We start from the raw sequence: 24,400 nt of genomic DNA, 5'->3' as shown, positions 1-24,400 counted from the left end.
ATAGCACATGAAAATCTGGGAATCGTATTGAATTCCTGTTTTAAGGCCCTAAAATTCCAAAAAATAAGTAACGTGCATGGAAAAGCGATGACTATTGCTCATTAGGTCATTTTTTGATGGTACCGCAGAATTTTAGGAGATTCGGAACCGATCGCCCGACTTCATACAGATGGCGTGACTTATAGCACGCGAAAATCTGGGAATCGTGCTGAATTGTTATTTTATAGCCCTAAAATGTCAAAGAATGAGGAGCGGTCATGGCGAAGCAATAAGTATTGTTCATTAGACAGTTTCTTATGGCCCCGCAAAGTTTTAGGCGATTTGGAGCCTGTCGCCCGAGTTCATACATATGGCGTAGACTATCGCACACGAAAATTTGGAATCGTGCTGAATTCCTGTTTTATAGCCCTAAAATGCCAAAAAACAGAAGAACGATCTTGGGGAAGCAATGACTATTGTTTATTAGGTCATTCGTTATGGTGCCGCAAAATTTCAGGTGATTCGGAACCGGTCGCCCGAATTCATGCAGATGGCATCGACTTTAGCTAACGAAAATATGGGAATCATGCTGAAATCCTGTTTTAAGGTCCTAAAATGTCAACAAAAAAAAAAAAAAGAGAAGAGGAACGGTCATGGCGAAGCGATGACTATTGTTCATTAGGTCATTTTTTATGGGCCTGCAAAAATTTAGATGATTCGGAGTTTGTCGCTAGAATTCATGCAGATGGCGTGAACTATAGTACTCGTAAATTTGAGAATTGTGTTAAATTCTTGTTTTATGCCTCTAAAATGCCAAAAATTGAGAAATGGTCATGGAAAAGTGACTACTATTGTTCATTAGGTAGTTTTTCATGGTCCCGCAAAATAATTAGGTGATTCGAAGGTGGTCGCCCGAATTCATGCAGATGACGTGGACTATAATATTCACAGGTTTTTGGAAAGAAAAAAAAAGGATATATATAGTGACGGATAATGTATGGACACGATTATAGTTGTGCAGAAAATAAAACTTAGCTTAGACAAACACACAACACTTTACTTGGTTGTAATAACATGTCTTTCAACAAAACAAAAATACTTGAAACAAAGCAAATACAAGCATAACAGAATAGGAAACATGGAAACAATTTTACAACTGAGAAAGAAAACATCCCATAGAGAATAATTTTAAACTTAAGATTGAATGAGAAAAAAAGCCAAACTGGTTTTCTAAATATAACAATCTCATCAGATGACTGGATTGCAGAAAAACATGAAATGCACACCATATCAAATACTTCATTACCCCAAGCTCTCAGCAAGGGCAATGTTGTCCTGATGCTCTCCTACAGAAAAGAGGAAATTTAGTGGACTAACAATACAATCCAAATTTTTAGCAAGTGCATGCGTTTGATCAAGAATTCAAGGGGAAACAAATATTTACATGAATTGCTATACATGTCTGAGGAATTAAATAGTAATGAAAGATACAGACAAGGTGATATTATACCAAATGAAGCACACATATCATATAGATACATTATACCAAATGAAACACACATATCATATAGAAGATACCGATGATATGTGGGGGGGGGGGGGGGGGATAGGATATAGTGAGCTTGAATTTGAAACTCTCTGGAGCTTGACTATCTGTTCCAGATTTTCTTTCTGCAACTTTCGCATGAGTTCTTGCATCTCTGTCTTCCTGCCTTATATAGCTTTTGCAGATTTATTCGCTTTTCTTTGTGTTCTCCAGAGTCATCTCTTGAAAGCTACTTACACCAGCAAACTCAAATGGCACAGCCTCAAATCAGTAGTAGTGTCAAAATATAAGAGGATGGGTGTTTCCGCCAGCTGCATAATAGGCCTTAGCATGATCATGGCTACAAGAATTATCCAAGAAAGACATCCATCCAATCTGCATGTGCTCTTGCTGCAGTTACCTAAGCAATTTTCAAATTCAAACACATTCTCGTTACTTTGAGATCGACAAGGAGCAATTAAGAGAAGTGGAGCATCGAATTGAAAAAAAGAAGGAACAAGGTAAAACTGAAACAATACCGTGTTATTGTGACAAAACAGCTTCCGGAGATATTCCCACCGATCCTGAATTGAACATATTGTTCACACATTAGATGAACGTCTATACTCAAAACAGCACATAGGATAGTCATGTTTCTACTTACTTTGATAATGATGAGATTAACAAGGTCGTTTCCTTGAATATTTTCGACTTCTTCCTTAATTTTCAAAGCTGAAGCCTCCAGATTCTCGCACCTAATCAGCTTAATCTGTTTTAGTGTTTGAATATCGGCGAAGTCTAGGGGGATCTCCTCAAGCTGGTGACACCCTTTTAAAACAAGTGTTTCAAGCTGGGGAAAAGATGCCTCTGAGGCATTCCACCTTACGATACCTAAGTCCACCAGTTTCAAGAACTTAAGTTTATCAAACGTGATATCTCCGAGGCACCACTCTTCCGACTCACGTCTCCAATCCATTAATTCAAGATACTCCAGACTTGGTAGTCTTGCAATCAAGGAAGCCGTGCTTACTATACTGGGACCATAAAGCACCAACTTTTTAAGATTTAAAGGCAAATGTAGCTCGGATACAGTAATATTTCTGCCACGAAAGCAAAGGTCAAGCAATTGAAGCTGTGTAAGAGTCTCCAATTTGGGAATGGAAGTACAAATCTCTGCAGAATACCATTCGCTGCTAGAAATATTGATCTCAAGTTCTTGAAGATTAGGACACCTTCGTAATAAAACATCCATGCAATCAGCATCATCAATTGGAAATTCAACCTTCCTTAATGTCTTCAAATTTTCCAATTTAGAGGATTCTTCAAAGATCCACTGCTTATTATTTTCCAAATCGAAAGAAGCATAACACTCAACATGCCTTAATTTTTGCATCTTCCAAAAAATTGCTGGTAACAATACACGACCACTTCCCTTCACTATAATAGTTTCTAGATGGTGCAGATGTGATTCTGGATGGAAATCGAAATCAAATGTGTAAACTGCGAGGTACTTCAGGTGAATTAATGGACGTAATGTAGCTGACGACAAACGATCCACTCTATTGCAACTCAAATCCAAGACCTTAAGAAGTCTGAATTTACTAATCTGAGGGAAGGGATTCCAATCTAAAAATATTCTTTCATAGGTTCCATAGGTTGTTATCAGTGACCTCAAATGTTTATGGAAGGGCTTATGTGTTTTGGAGCCCACCAATGCAATCTCGGAAAGCTCATCAGTGATGTCAAATCTCAGTCGATTTTCCTTCCAATCCAAATGTTGAAATTGGCTAGGATGCCCCTTCAGCGTTAACATAAACTTTTCTTCTCTACTCCTCTTCAAGCAAAAGTGAAGCACTACGTCATGAACCTGACAGTATTTGACTTTACCGTTATATCTTCTCCTTGAAACCATTACCACGTTACTGCTAATGAGATCCATCAAGTAACCTTCGGCTGCCTCTTCCATCGATCTCCCAGATTCAATGTTCTGCACGAAGCCTTCCGCGATCCATAAACTTATCAATTTAGACACTGGAATTCTTGTGTCCTCTGGAAACATCCCCATGTAAAGAAGGCAAGGTTTTAAATAATCGGGTAAGTTATCATAACTTAGATGCATAGTTGCATGACTATATTCTTCAAATTCACCAACATAGGAAAACATAGCACTTTTAACCTCATGCCACCAAGCTTCTTCCATTTTCTTATTTTTTATTATTCCAGCTACTAAGATAATCACTATAGGCAGTCCTTTGCATCTTTCTACAACTGCTAGACTCGCATCTTGTAGTTCAGGCGGGCAACCTTCGTTTTGAAACACTCTTTTCTGCAACAATTTGCAACTCTCATCTAGTGGGAGGAATGAAAGAGAATAAGGATCAGTATGGTGCTTGACTTGCCTACCCACTTCCTCAAGTCGTGTTGTTACAATTATTCGACTTCTGTTTTTATCATTTGGGAAAGATAATCTGAAATCATCCCATGCTTTAACATCCCACATATCATCCAAGACAATGAGATATCTCTTTCCTGTTAAGCTTTTCTTCAACATGTGAGCAAGTTCGTCATCCTCATCTACCAGTTTGCTCTCGGAAAATTGATTGTAGATCTCTCGTAATAACTCTATACGGTTATATGTTTGGGAAATGCAACACCATGCTAGACCATCAAAGTGAGAGACAATGATATCTTTATTATACACCTTTCTAGCAATAGTTGTCTTCCCTTGTCCCCCATGCCTATAATTGGGATGACATCTAGCTCATTTGTACCTCGAATCAGATATTGAATTATTCTTTCACATTCATCCTCAAAACCCACTATCTCCTCATCATCCGCAAGATTGCTATGTTGAGATGGCATATGTTTAGATGGCTCTACCGCAGAGCTGTTCTTAAGAGCAATGTTCTCCGACCAAATCTCGCTCACATCTGCACTAATATGCTTGATCTCTTTTAAGATTGTAGGAAGTGAGAAAAAAAGATGCCAATGAGCCTTATACTGAGCAAGAATAGAGTCAATGGAAACTTCAGCTTCATATGCCAAATTGATAGTACACCTCTGAATATATTTAAGAATTTCATGTTCAGGGTGCACCTTTGCAACATCTCTGAAAATGGATGTTAGAGACGAGAGCTCTATCTCTAAAATAACAATATGAGGCTTCAACATGAAATTTGAACCAACTTCAGATTTCAATATCTCATTCAATTTCCTTAGGAGAGAATCTAGAAAGCTCAATGCACCAACTGTGGGAAACTGAGAAGGAGTGAATTCTAATGATATATAGTACATCTCCACTTTTGCCTTCAAATTTTCAACTTCCTCTAGTATATGTATCAATCCAAGATTAATTTTTCTAATTCTATCTTTTATTGTAGAGCTCGCAAGCAGATTTTGAATTACAAAAACTGTATCACCCACAAGAGCTACAACCTTTTCCAATACCTCATTCAACCTCTTACCATTAATAATATGATTTGGAACATCACCAAGAAAAACCAACAAGAACTCTATTGCCACATCAATATTTCGAGCAGAGACATTAGAATGGAAATTCTTAAACTTTTGTTTTCTGAGGCACACTAGAAAATTGTAGAGATGATGTGAAAATCCTTTTGGAAATTTCTTGTCCTTGAAAGTTCTTGATTGACTAAACTTTGAAGCCTTCAGTTCACAGACAAAAATCTTCTTCATTTCCAGCTCCACTATCACAACCAAGGTTAATAGATAAGGAGGCATACCCTCAATATGAGTCGTATCATCTCCATCCTCATTAAGCCAAAGAGCAAGACAGAGCTGCCCCACACTGTCAGCCATGAACTGAATTCGAGTCTCCAGACCTTCCAGCTTCTCATGGTCAACGTAACTATTTATCTCCGTGGCATATAAGTATCTCAAAAATCTCATTTTCTTTTGAATGATTTTCACTTGCTTTAAAAATCAATCTGTCTTTTGAAGGATTTTGATTCCTTTCCTCAAAAAAGGGTCAGACTTGACTAGATACCTCGGCACATCATTTAGATTCTTGTCGAGGTAATCCATATATTCTGACAGATAGGAATTATCCAGCTCATAATTGGACCTTGGACTGGTATTATCTTCCTTGAATTCTAGCAAATGTGATAATAGCCTTTCCACATTAAGGTTAGTTTTACATTCATCTATGTTACCATGAAAAACTAATTGAAGCATTTCCACAATCAATTGGGCCTTCTTTGTAATTTTGACTAAGGAATCATGCGAAAGAACATGATGGTATTTGAGGAAAGTTGTAAAAAATCTTAGCTCCGTTTCAAGTGTCACAATTTGATCAATCTTGACACGATTCAGATCACCTCCACTCTTGATCCTTCTTAGGTGATCTAGCATATCATAAATATCAGTATGTGCCATCATCTGTAGATAAAGTAGAAAATGCATGTTAGACGCTACGAATATTCATCAAACTCTTGGAATATTAGTTTCATTCAGAGCAACATTTTTGTTCATGTCTTTCAATATCTACTGTTAGAAGCTACAGTTCTTGTGAAAGATTATAGACCTTCTGTACCATTTTGGACAAACCTCCTATTTTGTTACTTTATTATAAATGTTGCTACGACTTTAGGCATTGACTCTAAATTCACAAACCTCCTATTTTCAAAACAAAGATAATTAATTGTAGCAAAATGAGAACATGACTTTCAAATTGCAAGTGAAGCCAACTTAAACATTTTGAAAACAAGAAAAGGAATCAAAAGTTAATATTCAGTCTTCCAATGAAGCAAGCGTGATCAGTAGTCCTTTATTTTTTTTTCTTTTAAATTGTATCTCTAGTTTCAGGTCCAATCCTGTAAAGGAGCAAAAGGAGTTGTAAATATAATTAAAATGCTAAGGGAAAAGAGAATTCAGGGGTAAAATGAGATTGAAAAAGTCACAAAAATGATCAGATCAACAAAATAAAATATATCTTTTGATCCAACTAAATGCATGAACAAAATTTTCGGACGTAACATGTTAAGTGAAATTAGAAAGTTCATTGAAATATACCTGATAAAGACCAAAGTTTGCAGTAGGAGAAAACTTCTAATGATAACTCTAATTAAGAAGAAAAGATTAATATCAGCATAAAGGTCCGAAGGAGGAAAGGTTTTCTCTTTAGGAAAAAATAATATCAGCATGAATAATTATGGTTCGACCAAACTCATGTTTAATGTATATGGACTGGATCAAAATGTTACCAAAAGTCAATGGTTGCAGTATTTTATTAGTAACAGGGGCTATCATATTGGCAGGTTATAATCCATTCCCATAGGCCTCAAAAGTCAATAGTTACATCAGTTAATGAATAACATGGCTTAGTATATTAATATATTATTAATACAGAGATACAGCTATTGCATTAGTTAATATACAAGTAGCAGAGCTCGCCAATTATCTTTCCAATGATATTGTATCGTTCAACCAAGATTTATTCAGAATGGGCTAAGAGAACTTCTTCCAAGATAAAGGAGGGCCTAGAGGTATGCGTCAATGATATATGAATTCTATTGTGTTAGTGCAGGTACTTATTTTGTTTATGAATCCTAGAGGTAGCACTCCACTTTTTTCCATTTTTTAGAGGACAAATGAAGTCCCAGATATCTAATAGGCAAGGTACCTATTGAGAATCCAGTCTTTTCCAATATTCTCTCTTTGAAATATGCATCCACTCCAGCTATGAAAATGTTGGACTTGTTTAGATTTGCTACTAGCTCTGTCACCTCACTGAAATGGTCTAAAGCTTCCATTACCCTTGAGATATACTGCATATCTGCCTTGCAAAACACCATCAGATCATCGGCAAAGATAAGGTGATTAAGTTTTGTTGCCTTGCACATTGGGTGGAATCTGAAATCTGGAAGCTCGCTTATTGATTTCAAGGTTCTTGAGAGGTACTCCATTACCAAAACAAACAACAGCGGTGACATAGGATCACCCTGTTTCAATCCTCTCATCCCTTCAAAATACCCATAGCTCTCACCATTTACCTTGATAGAAAACCTTGTAGTTGTACAAAAGTTCCTGGGAATCCCAGCCCGTTAAGAGCCTCTTCAATGAAGTCCCAGCTTACCGTATCATAGGCTTTTCTTCAAGCAATTTTCATAAGATACCTAGGAGATGTTTTCCTATTATAGTGTCTCAACAAGTCGTGGCAGATTAGCACATTATGAGTTAAAGATCTGCCTCAACAAAGGCTGCCTGGCTATCTGCCACTACATGTGTGATTACCTTTCTTAGTCTCACACATATCATCTTAGAAATACATTTATACAAGACATTACAACAAGAAATTGGTCTAAACTGGCTTGCATTCTGTGGATTTTCAACTTTAGGGATCAAGGAAATTATAGTAGAGTTAATTTGTTGTAACAGTTTTCCATTTTCAAAGAACTGCAGCACTGCATTAGTTACCTCCTGCCCAATTACACTCCATGTTGCCTTGTTGAAACCACTGCCATAACCATCTGGACATGGGCTTTTGTTGCTGTCTATACTGAACATGGCTTGTTTTACATCCTTCTCTGTGTAAGGTTGGATCAGCTCCAGTTGCTGCTCTATGGCTAATGTTTGTCCTCTCCTCAAAATACTGTTGAAAGCTTTTATTCTGTGCCTTTCCTTCTTCCCCCAAAGTTCCTTATAGTAATCTACTAGAATGTCAGCTATTGCTTCTTGTTCGGCCTGTAAGCAGTTATATTTATCTCTAAGTTGTATAATGGCATGTTGCAGTTTCTTATGTTTGATCATTGAATAAAAATATCTATTATTTTCATCTCCCAATTGATCCATGTTGCCTTGCTTCTTTGTTGCATAGACATTTATGCTAAATAGGATGATCTCCTAAATTTTTGATACTCCTCCCTCTCCTGTTTCTGCAGCTCCATGTTTATTGGATCATTTTGGAGCACTTTTTGAATTCAAGCTAGCTTGTCCCTATCTTCATCTGCTTCTGTGATGATGTTTCTGAAGTGTTGGCCATTTTAGTTGTCTGAGCTTACTCTTTAAACTTTTAAGCTTTTTTACTATCTGAAACATGCTGCATCCCTCTACTGGATTCTGCCATTCTTCCTTCACTATATTCATGAATTTAGGATATGTTGCCCATACATTACAATACTTAAATTGTCTTCTTTTCCGGGGGTTATTAATAAGAGCAATCTAGACAGGGCAATGACCACTTATGCCTTCTGTTAAAAAATTTGCACTATAGTCTGGCATTTGATCCAGCCATTACTGGTTCACAAACACCCAGTCAATTTTGGAATAAATTCTGTTTTCCCCTTGCTTATCATTCCAAGTAAATTTGCTCCCATGTTGAGGCAGTTCTATAAGCTAACAAGCTTCCACACAAGAGTGGAACTCCACAATTTCAGCTAAACTAACAGGATTGCCTCCTATTCTGTCATCCATATTTAGGACAGAGTTAAAATCTCCCATAATCAACCATGGGATTGTACACCCTGTGCTTACATTTTTCAGATATCTCCACAGCTCCCTCCTTTCCTCTTTAGTGTTATGAGCATAAACAGCGGTTAAGAGGTGTTTCTTCTGTAAAACAACATTAGACACCTCAGAGGTGAGTGCCTGTGCTGTCCCACTAATTTGAGTAACATGGAAGTAATCAGGCCTCCATGTTAGCCATACTATACCTTATATGGTTCAATAAGCTGAGTCTCTGCCAGCAGTTTTCTTCTGTCAGCTGGAATATCGCGATTGGGGAGCAGAACAGCTTCTACAATCATGTTTTCTTTCTACTACCAATAGAACTTATAAATCATACTTCTATCTGCATCCCTAGCTAGTCAAACTCTGAAGTGATTAACTGCTCAAGATACTATATATAAAAAATGAGCCTTCATCTTCCAACGACGGCTTGACTGCAGAAAACATGAAATGCACGCGGCTGCACCATATCAAAGACCCCAAAGCTCCCAGCAAGGTGAAAGTTGTCCTGATGCTCTCCTGCAGAAGAGAGCAATATAATTAGTCGACTAGCAATACAGTCCAAATCTCTTAGCAAAGTGTGCTCGATCAAGAATTTAAGGGGAAACAATATTAGTATTTAGAAGGGCTAGTTGATAATAGAATTTCATGAATTGCTATACATGTCTGAGGAATTATATAGTAATGAAAAATACAAACATGTTGACATTCTACTAAATGAAGCACACATATGACATATCATATAGATAAATTCTACGAAATGAATAACAAATATCATAATCATATAGAAGATACAGATGCAATCTCTTTCTAATAAAGAAGAATGTATAGACACTTGGTGAAAAACATAATGAAGATTTAAAATCATCTCAAAATAAAATGAATTTGACTGACCTTTTTAAACTTCACTATGTGGTGTCGCAATCAGCTGATTCAGGGAGGAATATAGTGAGCTTGAATTTGAAACTCTCTGGAGCTTGACTATCTGTTCCAGATTTTCTTTCTGCAACTTTTTGCATGAGTTCCTGCATCTCTATCTTCCTGCCTTCTATGGCTTTTGCAGATTTATTCGCCTTCTTTGTGTTCTCCAGTGTCATCTCTTGAAGGCTACTTATACCAGCAAACTCAAATGGCACAGCCTCAAGCTTATCACAAGATATAAGAACAAGGTACTTAAGTCTTTGGAATGAAAGGTTTGAAGTTTTCCAAGTTTCGAAATCTGCTCTTTCAATCCACAATACCTTGAGTTGGCTAAAACCTTCTGAATCCCAGGCCGTCCCACTAAATGCATTTCCTTTCAGCTTTAGAACCTGAAGGCATTCCAACCGCCCTAGTCTATTCGCATCACTCCAAACAAACTTTGTATTTGACAAAGTTAACTTCTTCAGTCTGCGTAGAAACTCGAGAAATGCTGGAGGAAGTTGAAGAACTTTGCTCTTGGACATGCCAACATCATTCAACAGCTTCAATTGTTCCAGGCACTTTAGTTTTTGAAAGTTGTTGAACCCACCCTTGTTAATTTCAAGAAAATCAGCCATTTCTCCTTGAATACTCACTTTTCTGAGATTACAAGCCCTTACAAGCACATCTTCTCGGCAGCTTCCTGGTGCAACTTTAGACAGTGTTTGTAGGCATAAAGATTCATCTGTTGTTTGCGTACCAGGCGGCAATTTTGCAGGAACATTGGTGTGCAGATGCCTCAACCGTAGCATGTTCCATATGTCTGCTTTTATTTCAATGGAGGATGCTTTTGTATTAAGAATAAGAGTTTGTAAATTCCAAAACTTACCAAAGAAGGCCGGAAGAGCATAGTAGTCACCTGAGATAGCTATGTACCTCAAATGAAATCGCTCTTGAAAATCCTTTGAGAAAGTGAAATTGAGGGATTCAACATCCAAGACCCTAACCAGTGGAAATGCTTTGTGGAGGATTCGGATATAGCCAAGCTGCTCACTTCCTTTTTGTTTTGTAGAAAAACATAAGAAAGACCTAACATGCTCAGCAGATGGTCCTCTGGAGATAAAAGCTTTCAAAAGAGAGAGTTGAATACACAATCGATGGGAAGTATCTAGATTTGGTATAATAAGAGTGTTGAGGTTTTTGTTTTTAACACGAAATATTCTTTAAAATGAGAGTGAATGGAAAATGGAGGAAAAATAAAATTTTGAGTAAAATTTTAAGTTTTCCCCTCTTGACAATGAGACATTGTCCCATATTAGAAGAGGAAGATATTTTTGGTGGGTATATATATAATTGCTCTTCTTGTAGCCCTTAAAGAGTTAAGAAGAAATCAAGCCTCGCGCCGTCGTCGTCGCTCGCTCAGCTCGGCTTCGGCTATTAACGTAAGATTATCCGCATTTGTAACGGATATTTTCCAATCCGTGTATTGACCATTTGGCAGCCGCCTAATGCTCTTCCCACCATGAAGTGCTTGCTCCACAAACATGTAATGCTTACTCGACGTTTGGTGTTGAAGCAGATGTTGAAGAAAGACACTCAACACACAACATACAATTCGCTCAACAAATTGGCTATACATTGCACTCCTTCCTCTCAGCATTTCCATACGATTTTCTGAGTATATACTCCTTCGTTCTGCATTGTTTTTAACTTCAAACAAAGCAACTGTAAGTGTGATTTGCTACCGAACTTTGTGTTCGCTGAAACACTGGGGTTTGAAGTACCGCTACACCAGTGTGTTATTCGTTCTATCCTGGGAGGAAATAATCCATTACCTTGGGTACTAGGAGGGGATTAAATTCCTTAAGGAAACACTGTGAATTCAGTGGGCTCGAATTTATTATTGTTCATAACGTTAACTTATATTTTGCAGAATTATTATTTACAAATACAGCAATATTGGCAGGAATAACAATCTTAAGGAATTTAATCCTAATTTCTGTATTTGTATTATTCTTATTATTCTGCAAACTAAAACCTTTGTGGTTTGTGTACTCCCATTTTGGAGAGTTAAGCCTTCGTGGCGTTTTGTTGGATATTAAAATCTACGTGATTTTTACTCCAGTTTGAAAACGTGTATTAAACGTTTGTTTGTATCATTCTTTTACAGAAAAAATGATGACTGAAAACGAAAACCAAGCTGTTCCGATGGTAACTGCCAATGCATCGATAAGCCGAACACCGGCGTTGGCACCGGCAGAAAAACCCGGAAAATTTTTCGGGATTGATTTCAAGCGCTGGCAGCAGAAGATGTTCTTCTATTTAACTACGTTATGTCTACAGAAGTTCATCAAGGAAGATGTTCCTGATCTGCCAGATAAAACTCCAGATAATGAACGCTTTCTCGTGATTGAAGCGTGGAAGCATTCTGATATTTTATGCAAGAATTATATTCTTAGCGGACTGGATGATAATCTGTATAATGTATACAGTAGCGTGGAGACGTCAAAAGAATTGTGGAATGCGCTTGAAAAGAAATATAAAACTGAAGATGCCGGGATGAAGAAATTCGTTGCCGCAAAATTTTTGGACTACAAAATGGTAGATAGCAAATCTGTTATTACCCAAGTCCAGGAATTGCAAGTGATTATTCATGATCTACTTGCTGAAGGTCTTGTCATCAACGAAGCATTCCAAGTAGCAGCAATGATTGAGAAGTTGCCTCCATTGTGGAAGGACTTCAAAAATTATTTGAAACACAAACGAAAGAAAATGTCCCTTGAAGATCTCATTGTTCGGTTGAGAATCGAAGAGGACAATAAAGCTGCTGAAAGGAGAGGCCGTGGAAATTCAACAATAATGGGAGCAAATATTGTTGAAGCTAACAAAAAGAGGAAGAAGGCTTCTGGTCCGAAATACAACCCAAGCAAGAAGCGGTTCAGTGGAAACTGCTACAACTGTGGAAAAACTGGACACAAGTCTACGGAGTGTCGTGCTCCGAAGAAAGACAAGAAAAGAGGTCAAGCAAACATGGTAGTAAACCATGATGATGTTGATAACTTGTGTGCCATGCTTTCTGAATGTAACTTGGTGGGAAATCCTAAACTGTGGTGGTTTGATTCAGGAGCCACTCGCCATGTTTGTGCAGTTAGAGAGGCTTTTGCTACCTATGCTCTTGCTGAACCCGGAGAGACAGTTTATATGGGAAATGCTTCAACAGCAAAAGTTGAAGGATATGGGAAGGTATTTCTAAAAATGACTTCTGGCAAGGTCATGACTTTGAACAATGTCCTTCATGTTCCCGAAATGAGAAAGAATTTAGTCTCTACTGGACTTCTTGTTAAGCACGGTTTTAAGTGCGTTTTTGTGTCAAACAAGGTTGTAATTAGTAAGAATAAAATATTTGTAGGAAAAGGTTACCTCACCGAGGGCCTTTTCAACCTAAATGTAATGGTTGTGGAAAATAATAATAATATTTCAGCTTCTTCTTACTTACTTGAGTCAAATGATTTATGGCATGTACGTTTGGGTCATGTCAATTATAAAACCTTGCGAAAAATGATTAACTTGGAAGTACTGCCCAAGTTTGAATGCGAAAAATTAAAATGTCAAACATGTGTGGAATCTAAGTATGTTAAACATCCTTATAAGTCAGTTGAAAGGAATTCAAATCCTTTAGACTTAATTCACACAGATATTTGTGACATGAAGTCAATACCATCTCGCGGTGGAAAGAAGTATTTCATAACTTTTATTGACGATGGTACTCGATATTGCTATGTTTACTTACTGAATAGTAAAGATGAAGCAATAGACGCATTCAGGCAATACAAAAATGAAGTTGAAACGCAACTTAACAAGAAAGTAAAAATGATAAGAAGTGATAGGGGTGGTGAATATGAATCTCCTTTTGAAGAAATATGTTTAGAATATGGAATTATTCATCAAACAACAGCCCTTACACGCCCCAATCTAATGGGATTGCGGAAAGAAAGAATCGCACATTAAAAGAGATGATGAATGCGTTGTTGATAAGTTCTGGCTTGCCACAGAACTTGTGGGGGGAAGCCATTCTTACAGCTAATCGAATATTAAATCGAGTGCCCCATAACAAAACACAATCCATTCCATATGAAAAATAGAAAGGAAAGAAGCCCAACTTGAATTACTTTAAAGTGTGGGGGTGTTTGGCAAAAGTGCAAGTTCCTAAACCCAAAAGGGTAAAGATAGGACCGAAAATCGTTGATTGTGTTTTCATAGGATATGCGACAAATAGTAAAGCATATCGATTTCTGGTTCATAAATCAGAAAATCCCGACATTCATAATAATACGGTTATAGAATCAGATAATGCTGAGTTTTTTGAAAATATATATCCGTATAAAAAGGAATGTGAGTCGTTTGGTGAAGGATCTAAATGACCTCGGGAAGAAACAAAAGAAAGTACATGTAATCAGGAGAATCCAAGACATAGTAAACGTCAAAGAACGTCTACTTCATTTGGACCAGATTTTGTGACTTTCTTATTGGAGAATGAGCCTCAAACATTTAAAGAAGCTATGACTTCTTCGGAATCATTGTTTTGGAAAGAGGCAGTCAATAGTGAAATAGAATCCATATTGAACAACCATACATGGGAATTGGTTGATCTTCCTCCTGGAAATAAACCTTTGGGTTCTAAATGGATTTTTAAGAGAAAAATCAAAGATGATGGCACTATTGATAAATTCAAGGCAAGGCTCGTAGTCAAAGGGTATAGACAACGAGAAGGTCTAGACTACTTTGATACATACTCTCCAGTTACAAGAATTACGTCCATACGGATGTTAGTAGCATTAGCTGCAGTGTATGGTCTTGAAATTCATCAAATGGATGTTAAGACTGCCTTCTTAAATGGAGAGTTGGAGGAAGAAATTTACATGGAACAACCTGAAGGGTTTGTGGTTCCAGGTAAAGAAAAGAAGGTATGTAGACTTGTTAAGTCTCTTTACGGACTAAAACAAGCACCCAAACAATGGCATGCAAAATTTGACCAAACAATGTTGTCAAATGGTTTTAAGATAAATGAATGTGATAAATGTGTGTACATTAAAAATGTTCCAAATCACATAGTCATTGTTTGCCTATATGTGGATGATATGCTGATAATGAGTAATGACATTGCCAACATAAATGCTACTAAGCGTATGCTCAATAGCAAGTTTGATATGAAAGACTTGGGAGTTGCTGATTTAATTCTGGGAATTAAGATCCATAAGACTCCTCAAGGTCTGGCATTGTCACAATCTCATTATATTAAGACAGTACTTGAAAAATTCAAGCACTTGGGCTTTAAAGTTGCAAAGACTCCAATTGACGTGAATCTTGCATTAGCAAAGAACAAAGGCCAAAGCATATCACAATTGGATTATGCTCGTGTATTGGGATGCTTAATGTATATCATGAATTGTACACGACCAGATATAGCTTGTGCTATAAGTAAACTGAGTCGATATACGAGCAATCCAGGCCAATCTCATTGGATGGCAATGAAACGAGTTTTGGGATATTTAGAACATACCCAGAACTTTGAATTGCACTACAGTAATTTCCCTGCGGTGATTGAGGGATACTGTGATGCAAATTGGATCACCGGTTCAACTGATTCTAAGTCCACGAGTGGATATGTATTCACTATTGGTGGAGGAGCGGTATCTTGGAAGTCGTCCAAACAAACATGTATTGCCCGCTCTACAATGGAGGCTGAATTCATAGCCTTAGATAAAGCCGGTGAAGAAGCTGAATGGCTCCGGAATTTCTTGGAAGACATTCCATTTTGGCCCAAACTGTTAGCACCAATATGCATACATTGTGATAGTTAAGCGGCAATTGGAAGGGCTAGGAGCGTTATGTATAACAGTAAATCTCGTCATATACGAAGAAGACATAAAACCGTTAGGCAATTACTCTCTAGAGGAATTATCACGATTGACTATGTAAAGTCAAGTGATAATGTGTCGGATCCACTTACAAAAGGTCTAACTAGAGAGGTAGTTGAGAAATCATCAAGGGGAATGGGGCTATGGCCGAGAACAAGTCATTGTGGCGGTAACTCTACCTAGAAGACTGGAGATCCCAAGATCTAGGTTCAAGGAGATCAAACAAAGTCATTAATGATGGTTCAACATTGTCAAATAAAATTTTAGTCCATTCTCGTGATGAGACAATGTTCAGTACCAAGGATAAAGCATTAAGGCTTTTTAATGATTTCTAAATTTGATACGGGGTATATCAAATAGTGTATCTACAGGATGACACGTTTAGGAATCACCTATGTAAGTGTGAAGTGTTAGCCGCTTCAAGGAGAACTTTGTAAGGCCAGTTCTCTACGCACTTATGAAACCAGGCGGTGTTCATGGCTGAAACGAACACAACAATGAGAACCAAAGACGGTTAAGGGTTGATTGTGTGACTTATGGTTGTCTAGGTATACACCAAAGATCGACGGTTCAAAGATATCAAATCTACCGATTGACCGAGTATATCCGACATAAGTTTACTACGGAAAGTTCAAAGGGAAACCTACTTATCCAGATGCAATTAATCCTTGCTTGTAAATCACACAGTTTTTCATGCATACTTCCGTGATATAGCCATTCCCCATTCATGTGGGGGATTGTTGAGGTTTTATTTTTAAGATGTAATATTCTTAAAATGAGGGTGAATGGGAAATGGAGAGAAAATAAAATTTTGAGTAAAATTTTAAGTTTCCCCCTCTTGACAATGAGACATTGTCCCATATTGGAAGAGGAAGACATTTTTGGTGGGTATATATATATAATTGCTCTTCTTGTAACTCTTAAAGAGTTAAGAAGAAAGCAAGCCTCGCGCCGTCATCGTCGTCGCTCGCTCGGCTCGGCTTCGGCTACGGCTACGGCTACGGCTTCAGCTTTGGATTTGGATTTGGATTTGGATTTGGATTTGGTCAAATGATCGATTGATTGATTAATTTTTTGGACCAAATTTATTTGTTAATAGTAAATATTAACGTAAGATTATCCGCATTTGTAACGGATATTTTCCAATCCGTGTATTGACCATTTGGCAGCCGCCTAATGCTCTTCCCACCCTGAAGTGCTTGCTCCACAAACATGAAGTGCTTGCTCCACAAACATGTAATGCTTGCTCCACCATGGAGGGTGGACGTTTGGTCTTCTTCAACATTTTGCTGCTATATATATGTGCAGCAGATGTTGAAGAAAGACACTCAACACACAACATACAATTCGCTCAACAAATTGGCTATACATTGCACTCCTTCCTCTCAGCATTTCCATACGATTTTCTGAGTATATACTCCTTCGTTCTGCATTGTTTTTAACTTCAAACAAAGCAACTGTAAGTGTGATTTGCTACCGAACTTTGTGTTTGCTGAAACACTGGGGTTTGAAGTACCGCTACACCAGTGTGTTATTCGTTCTATCCTGGGAGGAAATAATCCATTACCTTGGGTACTAGGAGGGGATTAAATTCCTTAAGGAAACACTGTGAATTCAGTGGGCTCGAATTTATTATTGTTCATAACGTTAACTTATATTTTGCAGAATTATTATTTACAAATACAGCAATATTGGCAGGAATAACAAAGAGTACCAGGTTGATCAGTCTTTTCACATACTTCTTTGAAAAGACCTCCATTTTCCATCTTGCAGAACTGGCGCAACATCATGAAGACGACATGTTTTTGAAGTGTGTGGCCATGTTGTCTAAAAGTTTAAACTTTTAGAAATAGCATACTTTTATTTTCTTAATTATATTTTCAACATGCCCCCTAATTGGGGCCAAGCATGTGGAATTTTATTTTTATAATGGGTGGCAGTGATGCTCGAACCCAGGACCTGTGCATGCTCTAATATAAATGTTGAAGTATGCGACCTTCTAATATTATGTTTTCAAGACCATTGAATGAATATTGTTGCCTGAAGCATTCTTTTCCACCACCAAAAGGCCATCAAAGAAGAGCTACACACTCCGCTAAGGGCTCTAATTAAAGATTTATTCTTCGGCTTAGCTATTGCAGCTTGGCCTCTTTCCTGATGGCAGCATAATTTTATTTTTTTAAAGATTTGGTTTAAAAAATTGTGGAGCAATTCTTTCAGTCATTGAAGAGCTTATGATGCAATAGGCGTTTGTTTTGCTAATGCTTCCCATTTAGAAGTGAGTATGAGATTTGATACATGTCTCGTAGTTATATTTTTGTCTTAAAGGGCAGTCTTTCCATTTTTATTGTCTTTCTGCCTCATATTTTCTGATCTGAGCCTATTTGATAACATCTGCTGCTTGTCTTTGAAACAGCTATTCAGTCACAATGGGATGTACAAGACTGTCAGAACTTCTCAAGAAGTTTATATTCATCCTTCATCTGTGCTGTTCGGGTATTTATTTATATATGACAGGTTTCGATAGTCCAAGGAACTATGTGATTATAATCCCACTAGTGGGGTCTGGGAGGGTAGTGTGTATGCAGACCTTACCCCTACCCTACCCCTACCCTGGGATAGAGAGGCTGTTTCCGATAGACCCTCGGCTTCCTCCTTCCAAGAACTCCCCACTTTGCTCTTGGGATGATTCGAACTCACAACCTCTTGGTTGGAAGGAGGGTGCTCACCACTAGAGCAACCCACTCTTGTCTAAAGAAAGGTGCTATATTTCTTTTATTTTATGTGGATTGTTTAGGGCTTCCCATGTGGGCTTCAAACTCCGGGGAGTTTGGACTCGCCCCTATACCTCTCTTCTAACTTAACTACCAGACTTTGTTTGTGGTAGTTTTCGAACCCGTGAGACATACGCCGTGCTCACACATGTGCTTTGTCCTTACCACTGAACCAAAACCCCGAGAGCTAAGAAGAGGCTATACTTGTTGAGTCGAATGGATAGTTAACAGACATTGAATGTTCCAAATTGTTGCATCCTATTATAGCATGGTTTGGTCAGGAATTGGTTCTTTATTGTCGCCATCCTTTCTTCGTATATGTGCCTGCGTGTATCGACGCTGAACATCTTTTTTTTTTTTGCTTTGATCAGCGAAAGCATGGCTGAACTCATTTCGTAACTGCATGTTCATGTCCCGCACGAACACAGCTTCTACTCAAAACAGATCTTGTACTAACATTTGCATATTGTCCCTTGTTACTTTAGGATAAAAAGGAAGAAACAATACTAGATAAGTTGAACTGTTATTATGTTCTGTTACATGTTAAGTTAATAATGTACAACTACAACAACAACCCAGTAGGATCCCACAAGTGGGGTTTAGGGAGGGTAGAGTGTATGCATACCTTATCCCTACTCCAGAGGGATAGAGAGGTTGTTTCCGATATTTCTTGTACAGTCAAACCTCTTTATAACATCCTTGTTTGCTCCGATATTTTTTGACTGCTATAGTGAAGTGTTGTTATAGAAAACATATATTATAACATAACATCAAAATCGATTCCAAGAAAAACTTGGCTTTTACAGTGAATGACTATTATATAATGATGATGTTATAAAGAGGTCTAACTATAGTAGAACCTTTGCAACGCGAATTAGATTTAATTGAATTTGGTTTCAGATAACAAGTGGCTAAAGAAAAATACAGTACAGCCCCACAGGCTTACCTCACAATCACTCATAAATAGCCCCTCGGGCATACCTCACAATCACTTATGCTTCCCAGTCACTCAGCACTCGCACTCGGTAGGTACATGCGCTTACACGGTGTGTGTATAAAATTCAGAGGGGCTCCTACAGCCCAAGTGCTATAATCTACACGGACAACTAACGTGCTATAATATCACATCAGAATCAGCACGGACAACTCACGTGCCATAATAAGCTAATAAGTCCTGCTGCAGACGGGCATCCCCGATCTATATAATAGTAATAACATATATAGAGCCAACATAGCCTGCTGCAGCGTGCAACCCGATCCCAAAAAGATCCTTACAATCAGGCCCTCGGCCTCCCTCAGTCATCAATCTCTCCAGTCTCTCTCTCATGGGCTCACAATGTCATGAGAATAGCCCAAAAATAATGATATGATGTATCAATGAATAACAACAGAGACTGAGATATGATATGTATTGAAATGAATATGACTGAGTATGAATTTTCAATTTAAAATAAATAATTCACAACAATATGACTTCTGCGGGTCCCAAAATACGGGTACATAGCCTCAACATGACTTTTAATATGCTTTTCAGCTCAATTTCTTTGACACATAAAACTACATGGAGAATGCCAATATTATTTAACTGTAAAATTTCCACAGAAATAATTATGTCATAATTTCTATAGTACATGCCCACACGCACGTCACCTAACATGTGCGTCACCTCCCAACAACTCACATAATACATATATTCAGGGTTCATACTCTCAGCTCCAAGATTAGAAGAGTTACTTACCTCGAACAAGCCAAATCCAATGCCGAGCAAGCTAAACAATGCTCCAAAAATCCCGTTATGCGCGTATCAACTTCCGAACGACTCGAATCTAGTCACAATTAATTTGATTCAGCCCACAAAAATTATAGAAATTAATTCCATATCAAAATACTAATATTTTCCATAAAAATCCGAAATTATGCCCCAAAAATCGCTCGTGGGTCCCACATCTCGAAATCCGACGAAACTCACAATATACGACAACCCATCTAATTACAAGTTCAGCCATACTAATTTCACTCAATTGCGACTCCAAATCGATGTTCAAAACTCAAAAATTCGTATTATGAACTTTAGGCCAACACCCCCAATTTTCTCTTTATATTCATCAACCAATTGCTAAAAATGAAGATAGATTCATGGAATATTATCACAACGGAGTCAAGAACACTTACCCCAAGTTGTGTGAAAAAGTTCCTCTCTAAAGTCGCCCAAATCGAGCTCCAAAATGTCCAAAATGAGAAAAATTCTCTGAACCTTAATTTTAACACTGCCCAGGCATTTCCGCACCTGCGGTGCCTGGGCTCGCACCTGCACATCCGCTTTTGCTGACGAAAATGCACGCCTGCGAAAACAGCAGGCCCTCTAAAATGAATTTTCAAAAAGATCCCAAAAAGATCCTCACTATCAGGCCCTCGGGCTCCCTCAGTTATCAATCTCTCTAGTCTCTCTCTCATGGGCTCACAATGTCATGAGAATAGCCCAAAAATGATGATATGATGTATCAATGAATAACTACAGAGACTGAGATATGATATGTATTGAAATGAATATGACTGAGTATGAATTTTCAATTTAAAATAAATAATTCTCAATAATATGACTTCTGCGGGTCCCAAAATACGGGTACATAGCCTCAACATGACTTTTAATATGCTTTTCAGCTCAATTTCTTCGACACATAAAACTACATGGAGAATGCCAATATTATTTAACTGTAAAATTTTTACAGAAATAATTATGTCATAATTTCTATAGTACATGCCCACACGCACGTCACCTAACATGTGCGTCACCTCCCAACAACTCACATAATACATATATTCAGGGTTCATACCCTCAGCTCCAAGATTAGAAGAGTTACTTACCTCGAACAAGCCAAATCCAATGCCGGGCAAGCTAAACAATGCTCCAAAAATCCCGTTATGCGCGTATCAACTTCCGAACGACTCGAATCTAGTCACAATTAATTTGATTCAGCCCACAAAAATTATAAGAATTAATTCCATATCAAAATACTAATATTTTCCACAAAAATCCGAAATTATGCCCCAAAAATCGCTCGTGGGTCCCACATCTCGAAATCCGACGAAACTCACAATATACGACAACCCATCTAATTACAAGTTCAGCCATACTAATTTCACTCAATTGCGACTCCAAATCGATGTTCAAAACTCAAAAATTCGTATTATGAACTTTAGGCCAACACCCCCAATTTTCTCTTTATATTCATCAACCAATTGCTAAAAATGAAGATAGATTCATGGAATATTATCACAACGGAGTCAAGAACACTTACCCCAAGTTGTGTGGAAAAGTTCCTCTCTAAAGTCGCCCAAATCGAGCTCCAAAATGTCCAAAATGAGAAAAATTCTCGGAACCTTAATTTTAACACTGCCCAGGCATTTCTGCACCTGCGGTGCCTGGGCTCGCACCTGCACATCCGCTTTTGCTGACGAAAATGCACGCCTGCGAAAACAGCCGACTGCCCAGTCCCTCTCTTGGTCGCTTCTGCGACTGATTTCGCACACGTGTGGCTTCGCACCTTCGATCAAAAGCTTCGCAGGTGCGACCACACCAGTCGGCAGCAGTTCCAACATTTCCTTAAGTTTAAATTTGATCCGTTAACCATTCGAAAGTCATCCGAGCCTCTCGGGACCCCGTCCAAATAAAATTAAGAAGATGAAGAAAAAGAAGGAAAGCTAATAGATAAAGAGAAAAGAAATGCATGATTTTTGTACAAAGAATTATTGACTTTCCATTCAAATTGCTTATGTTTAGGGATTAATAATTAATATTCCTATTTAATGGAACTGTGTGCTACAAATATAAATATTTTTCTGCCACAACTGTAATATTGAATTTTATGCTAAGAATTTGTTATATTTCTTTTAAATCGTGACAATTATGTAAAGTTCCCAAAGTAAAAACACAATCGTTGTAGTTTTCTTCCATTCTCTTTTGATTCATCCCAACTGACTATCTCATCCTCAATTGGAGTTAGGATAACTGGCTATTTGTCTGTAGTTATTTACGCCATTTGTTTCAATCTGTTTGTCATAGTTTGACTCAACACAAAATTTAAAAAGAACGGGAGACTTCTGAAATGTGTAGTCTTAAATATGCCATAATATTTGTGTGAGTATAATGTTTTTGAAACTTTTGGCCTTAATTAAATATGTCATAGCATTTGTGTGGCTATAAAATATTTCTATTACGGGAATATATAAATGTAAAATTCTTTTGGAATTCACATGAATTTACTAGAAGAAGACTAAACAAGTACTCCCTCGGTTCACTTTGCTGTACTTTTGCCCGAAGATTTGTTTAAAAGATTTTGTGGAGCAATTCTTTCGGTCATTGAAGAGCTTATGATGTAATAGTCATAGCTAAAATTAGTCATTTTGCAGGCAGTGAGGAAGGCACTTACGGTTTGCCAATGCTTCCCGTTTAGAAGTGAGTATGAGATTTGATACATGTCTCATAGTTATATTTGTCTTTCCATTTTTATTGTCTTTCTGCCTCATATTTTCTGATCTGAGCCAATTTGATAACATCTGTTGCTCGTCTTTGAAACAGCCATTCAGTCACAATGGGATGTACATGACTGTCAGCTATTTTTATATCATAGGTTTCAATGTATTATTACTTCACTTCTGCTATACTCTCTAAAGAAAGGTGCTACATTTCTTTATTTTTATGCGAAATTTTGAGGGCTTCCCACGTGGGCTTCAAACTCTGGGGAGTTTAGGCTCGCCCCACTACCTCTCTCCCAACTAAAATACCAAGTTTTGTTTGCGGTAGTTTTTGAACCGTGAGACATGTGCCTTGCTTACACGTCACGTGCTTTGTCCTTACCACTGAACCAAAACCCCGAGAGCTAAGAAGAGGCTATACTTGTTGAGTTGAATAAATAGTTGTCACGACCCAAGCTAACCCCTGTCGTGATGGCATCTATCGTGTAACTAGGCAAACCGACTCATTTCCAAAACAAACCGATATTTTCATTTCAAAGATAATTTCAATGTTATTTAACATAAAAACCTTCTTAAAAGAGTTCCAATCAAAATAAAAGTGCGGAAAGAATAGCCCGACATCGGGGTGTTATCACACATCCTTTTTCCCGAGGGGGATAGGTAGTTTTTCCAATTTAAGTGACATTATTCGAAATGAGATTATTTATTCAATCAGAGTCACCACTTGGAATAATTTATGGTATCCCAAGTCACCGGTTTATTTTAAATCCCAAATCGAGAAAATTTGACTCTTATTTATGGTCCGCGAACACACAAGACCGGGTAAGGAATTCTGTTAACCCGGGAGAAGGTGTGAGGCACTCCCGAGTTTCGTGGTTTTAGCACGGCCGCTTCAACTATTATTAATTTGCCTAATTATCTGATTTGTTATTTATTTAAAACCTATTTTGTATTTTTACTTTTAACCGCTTTTAATTATTTATGGAATAAGTCATGATGCCGTACACTTGTCGTTTTGGCACAAGTCGCAAACCGCGCCACATGAAATGCACCCGCGATTTACGACATACTTATTTTTATTATTGTTAGAATTTATGGTCGGGTCACATGAAATGCACACCCGAATGGAATTTACGTATCGTGACCATGCCACGGGAACCATACTTATGGCCACGATGATTTATTAATCGCGCTTAAAGTAAACTACGACATTCATGATTATCGTCCTAAACTAATTTTGAGATTGCTGTAAGGCCGGGATTTATGGAATTATGGAATTTAAACTTGGATGGAATTTGATGTATTAAGACTAATTTGATAGATTCCAACATACTGCAGTATTTGCGAAGGAAAGGTCTCCTAAA

The 24,400-nt window shown here is 37.7% G+C and overlaps 1 protein-coding gene and 1 pseudogene across 1 annotated transcript; both read right to left on the bottom strand.

Moving 5' to 3' along the window:
• Positions 1-1,234: 1,234 nt before the first annotated feature.
• On the bottom strand, positions 1,235-11,052 carry LOC117275947 (putative late blight resistance protein homolog R1A-3). The gene is made up of 2 exons (XM_070185970.1): positions 9,863-11,052; positions 1,235-1,325 (listed from the first exon to the last, which is right to left on the bottom strand). Exon 1 carries the CDS (start codon positions 10,678-10,680, stop codon positions 9,877-9,879), a length of 804 nt encoding a protein of 267 aa, XP_070042071.1. The 5' UTR covers positions 10,681-11,052; the 3' UTR covers positions 1,235-1,325; positions 9,863-9,876.
• Positions 1,585-6,047, bottom strand: LOC104092903 (putative late blight resistance protein homolog R1A-3; annotated as a pseudogene).
• Positions 11,053-24,400: the final 13,348 nt, after the last annotated feature.

This window comes from Nicotiana tomentosiformis, chromosome 9, assembly GCF_000390325.3.
Source record: "Nicotiana tomentosiformis chromosome 9, ASM39032v3, whole genome shotgun sequence".
Classification (NCBI taxonomy): Eukaryota; Viridiplantae; Streptophyta; class Magnoliopsida; order Solanales; family Solanaceae; genus Nicotiana; species Nicotiana tomentosiformis.
Note: the sequence above shows the minus strand (reverse complement) of the source record. Positions and strands in the feature narration are given on the sequence as shown.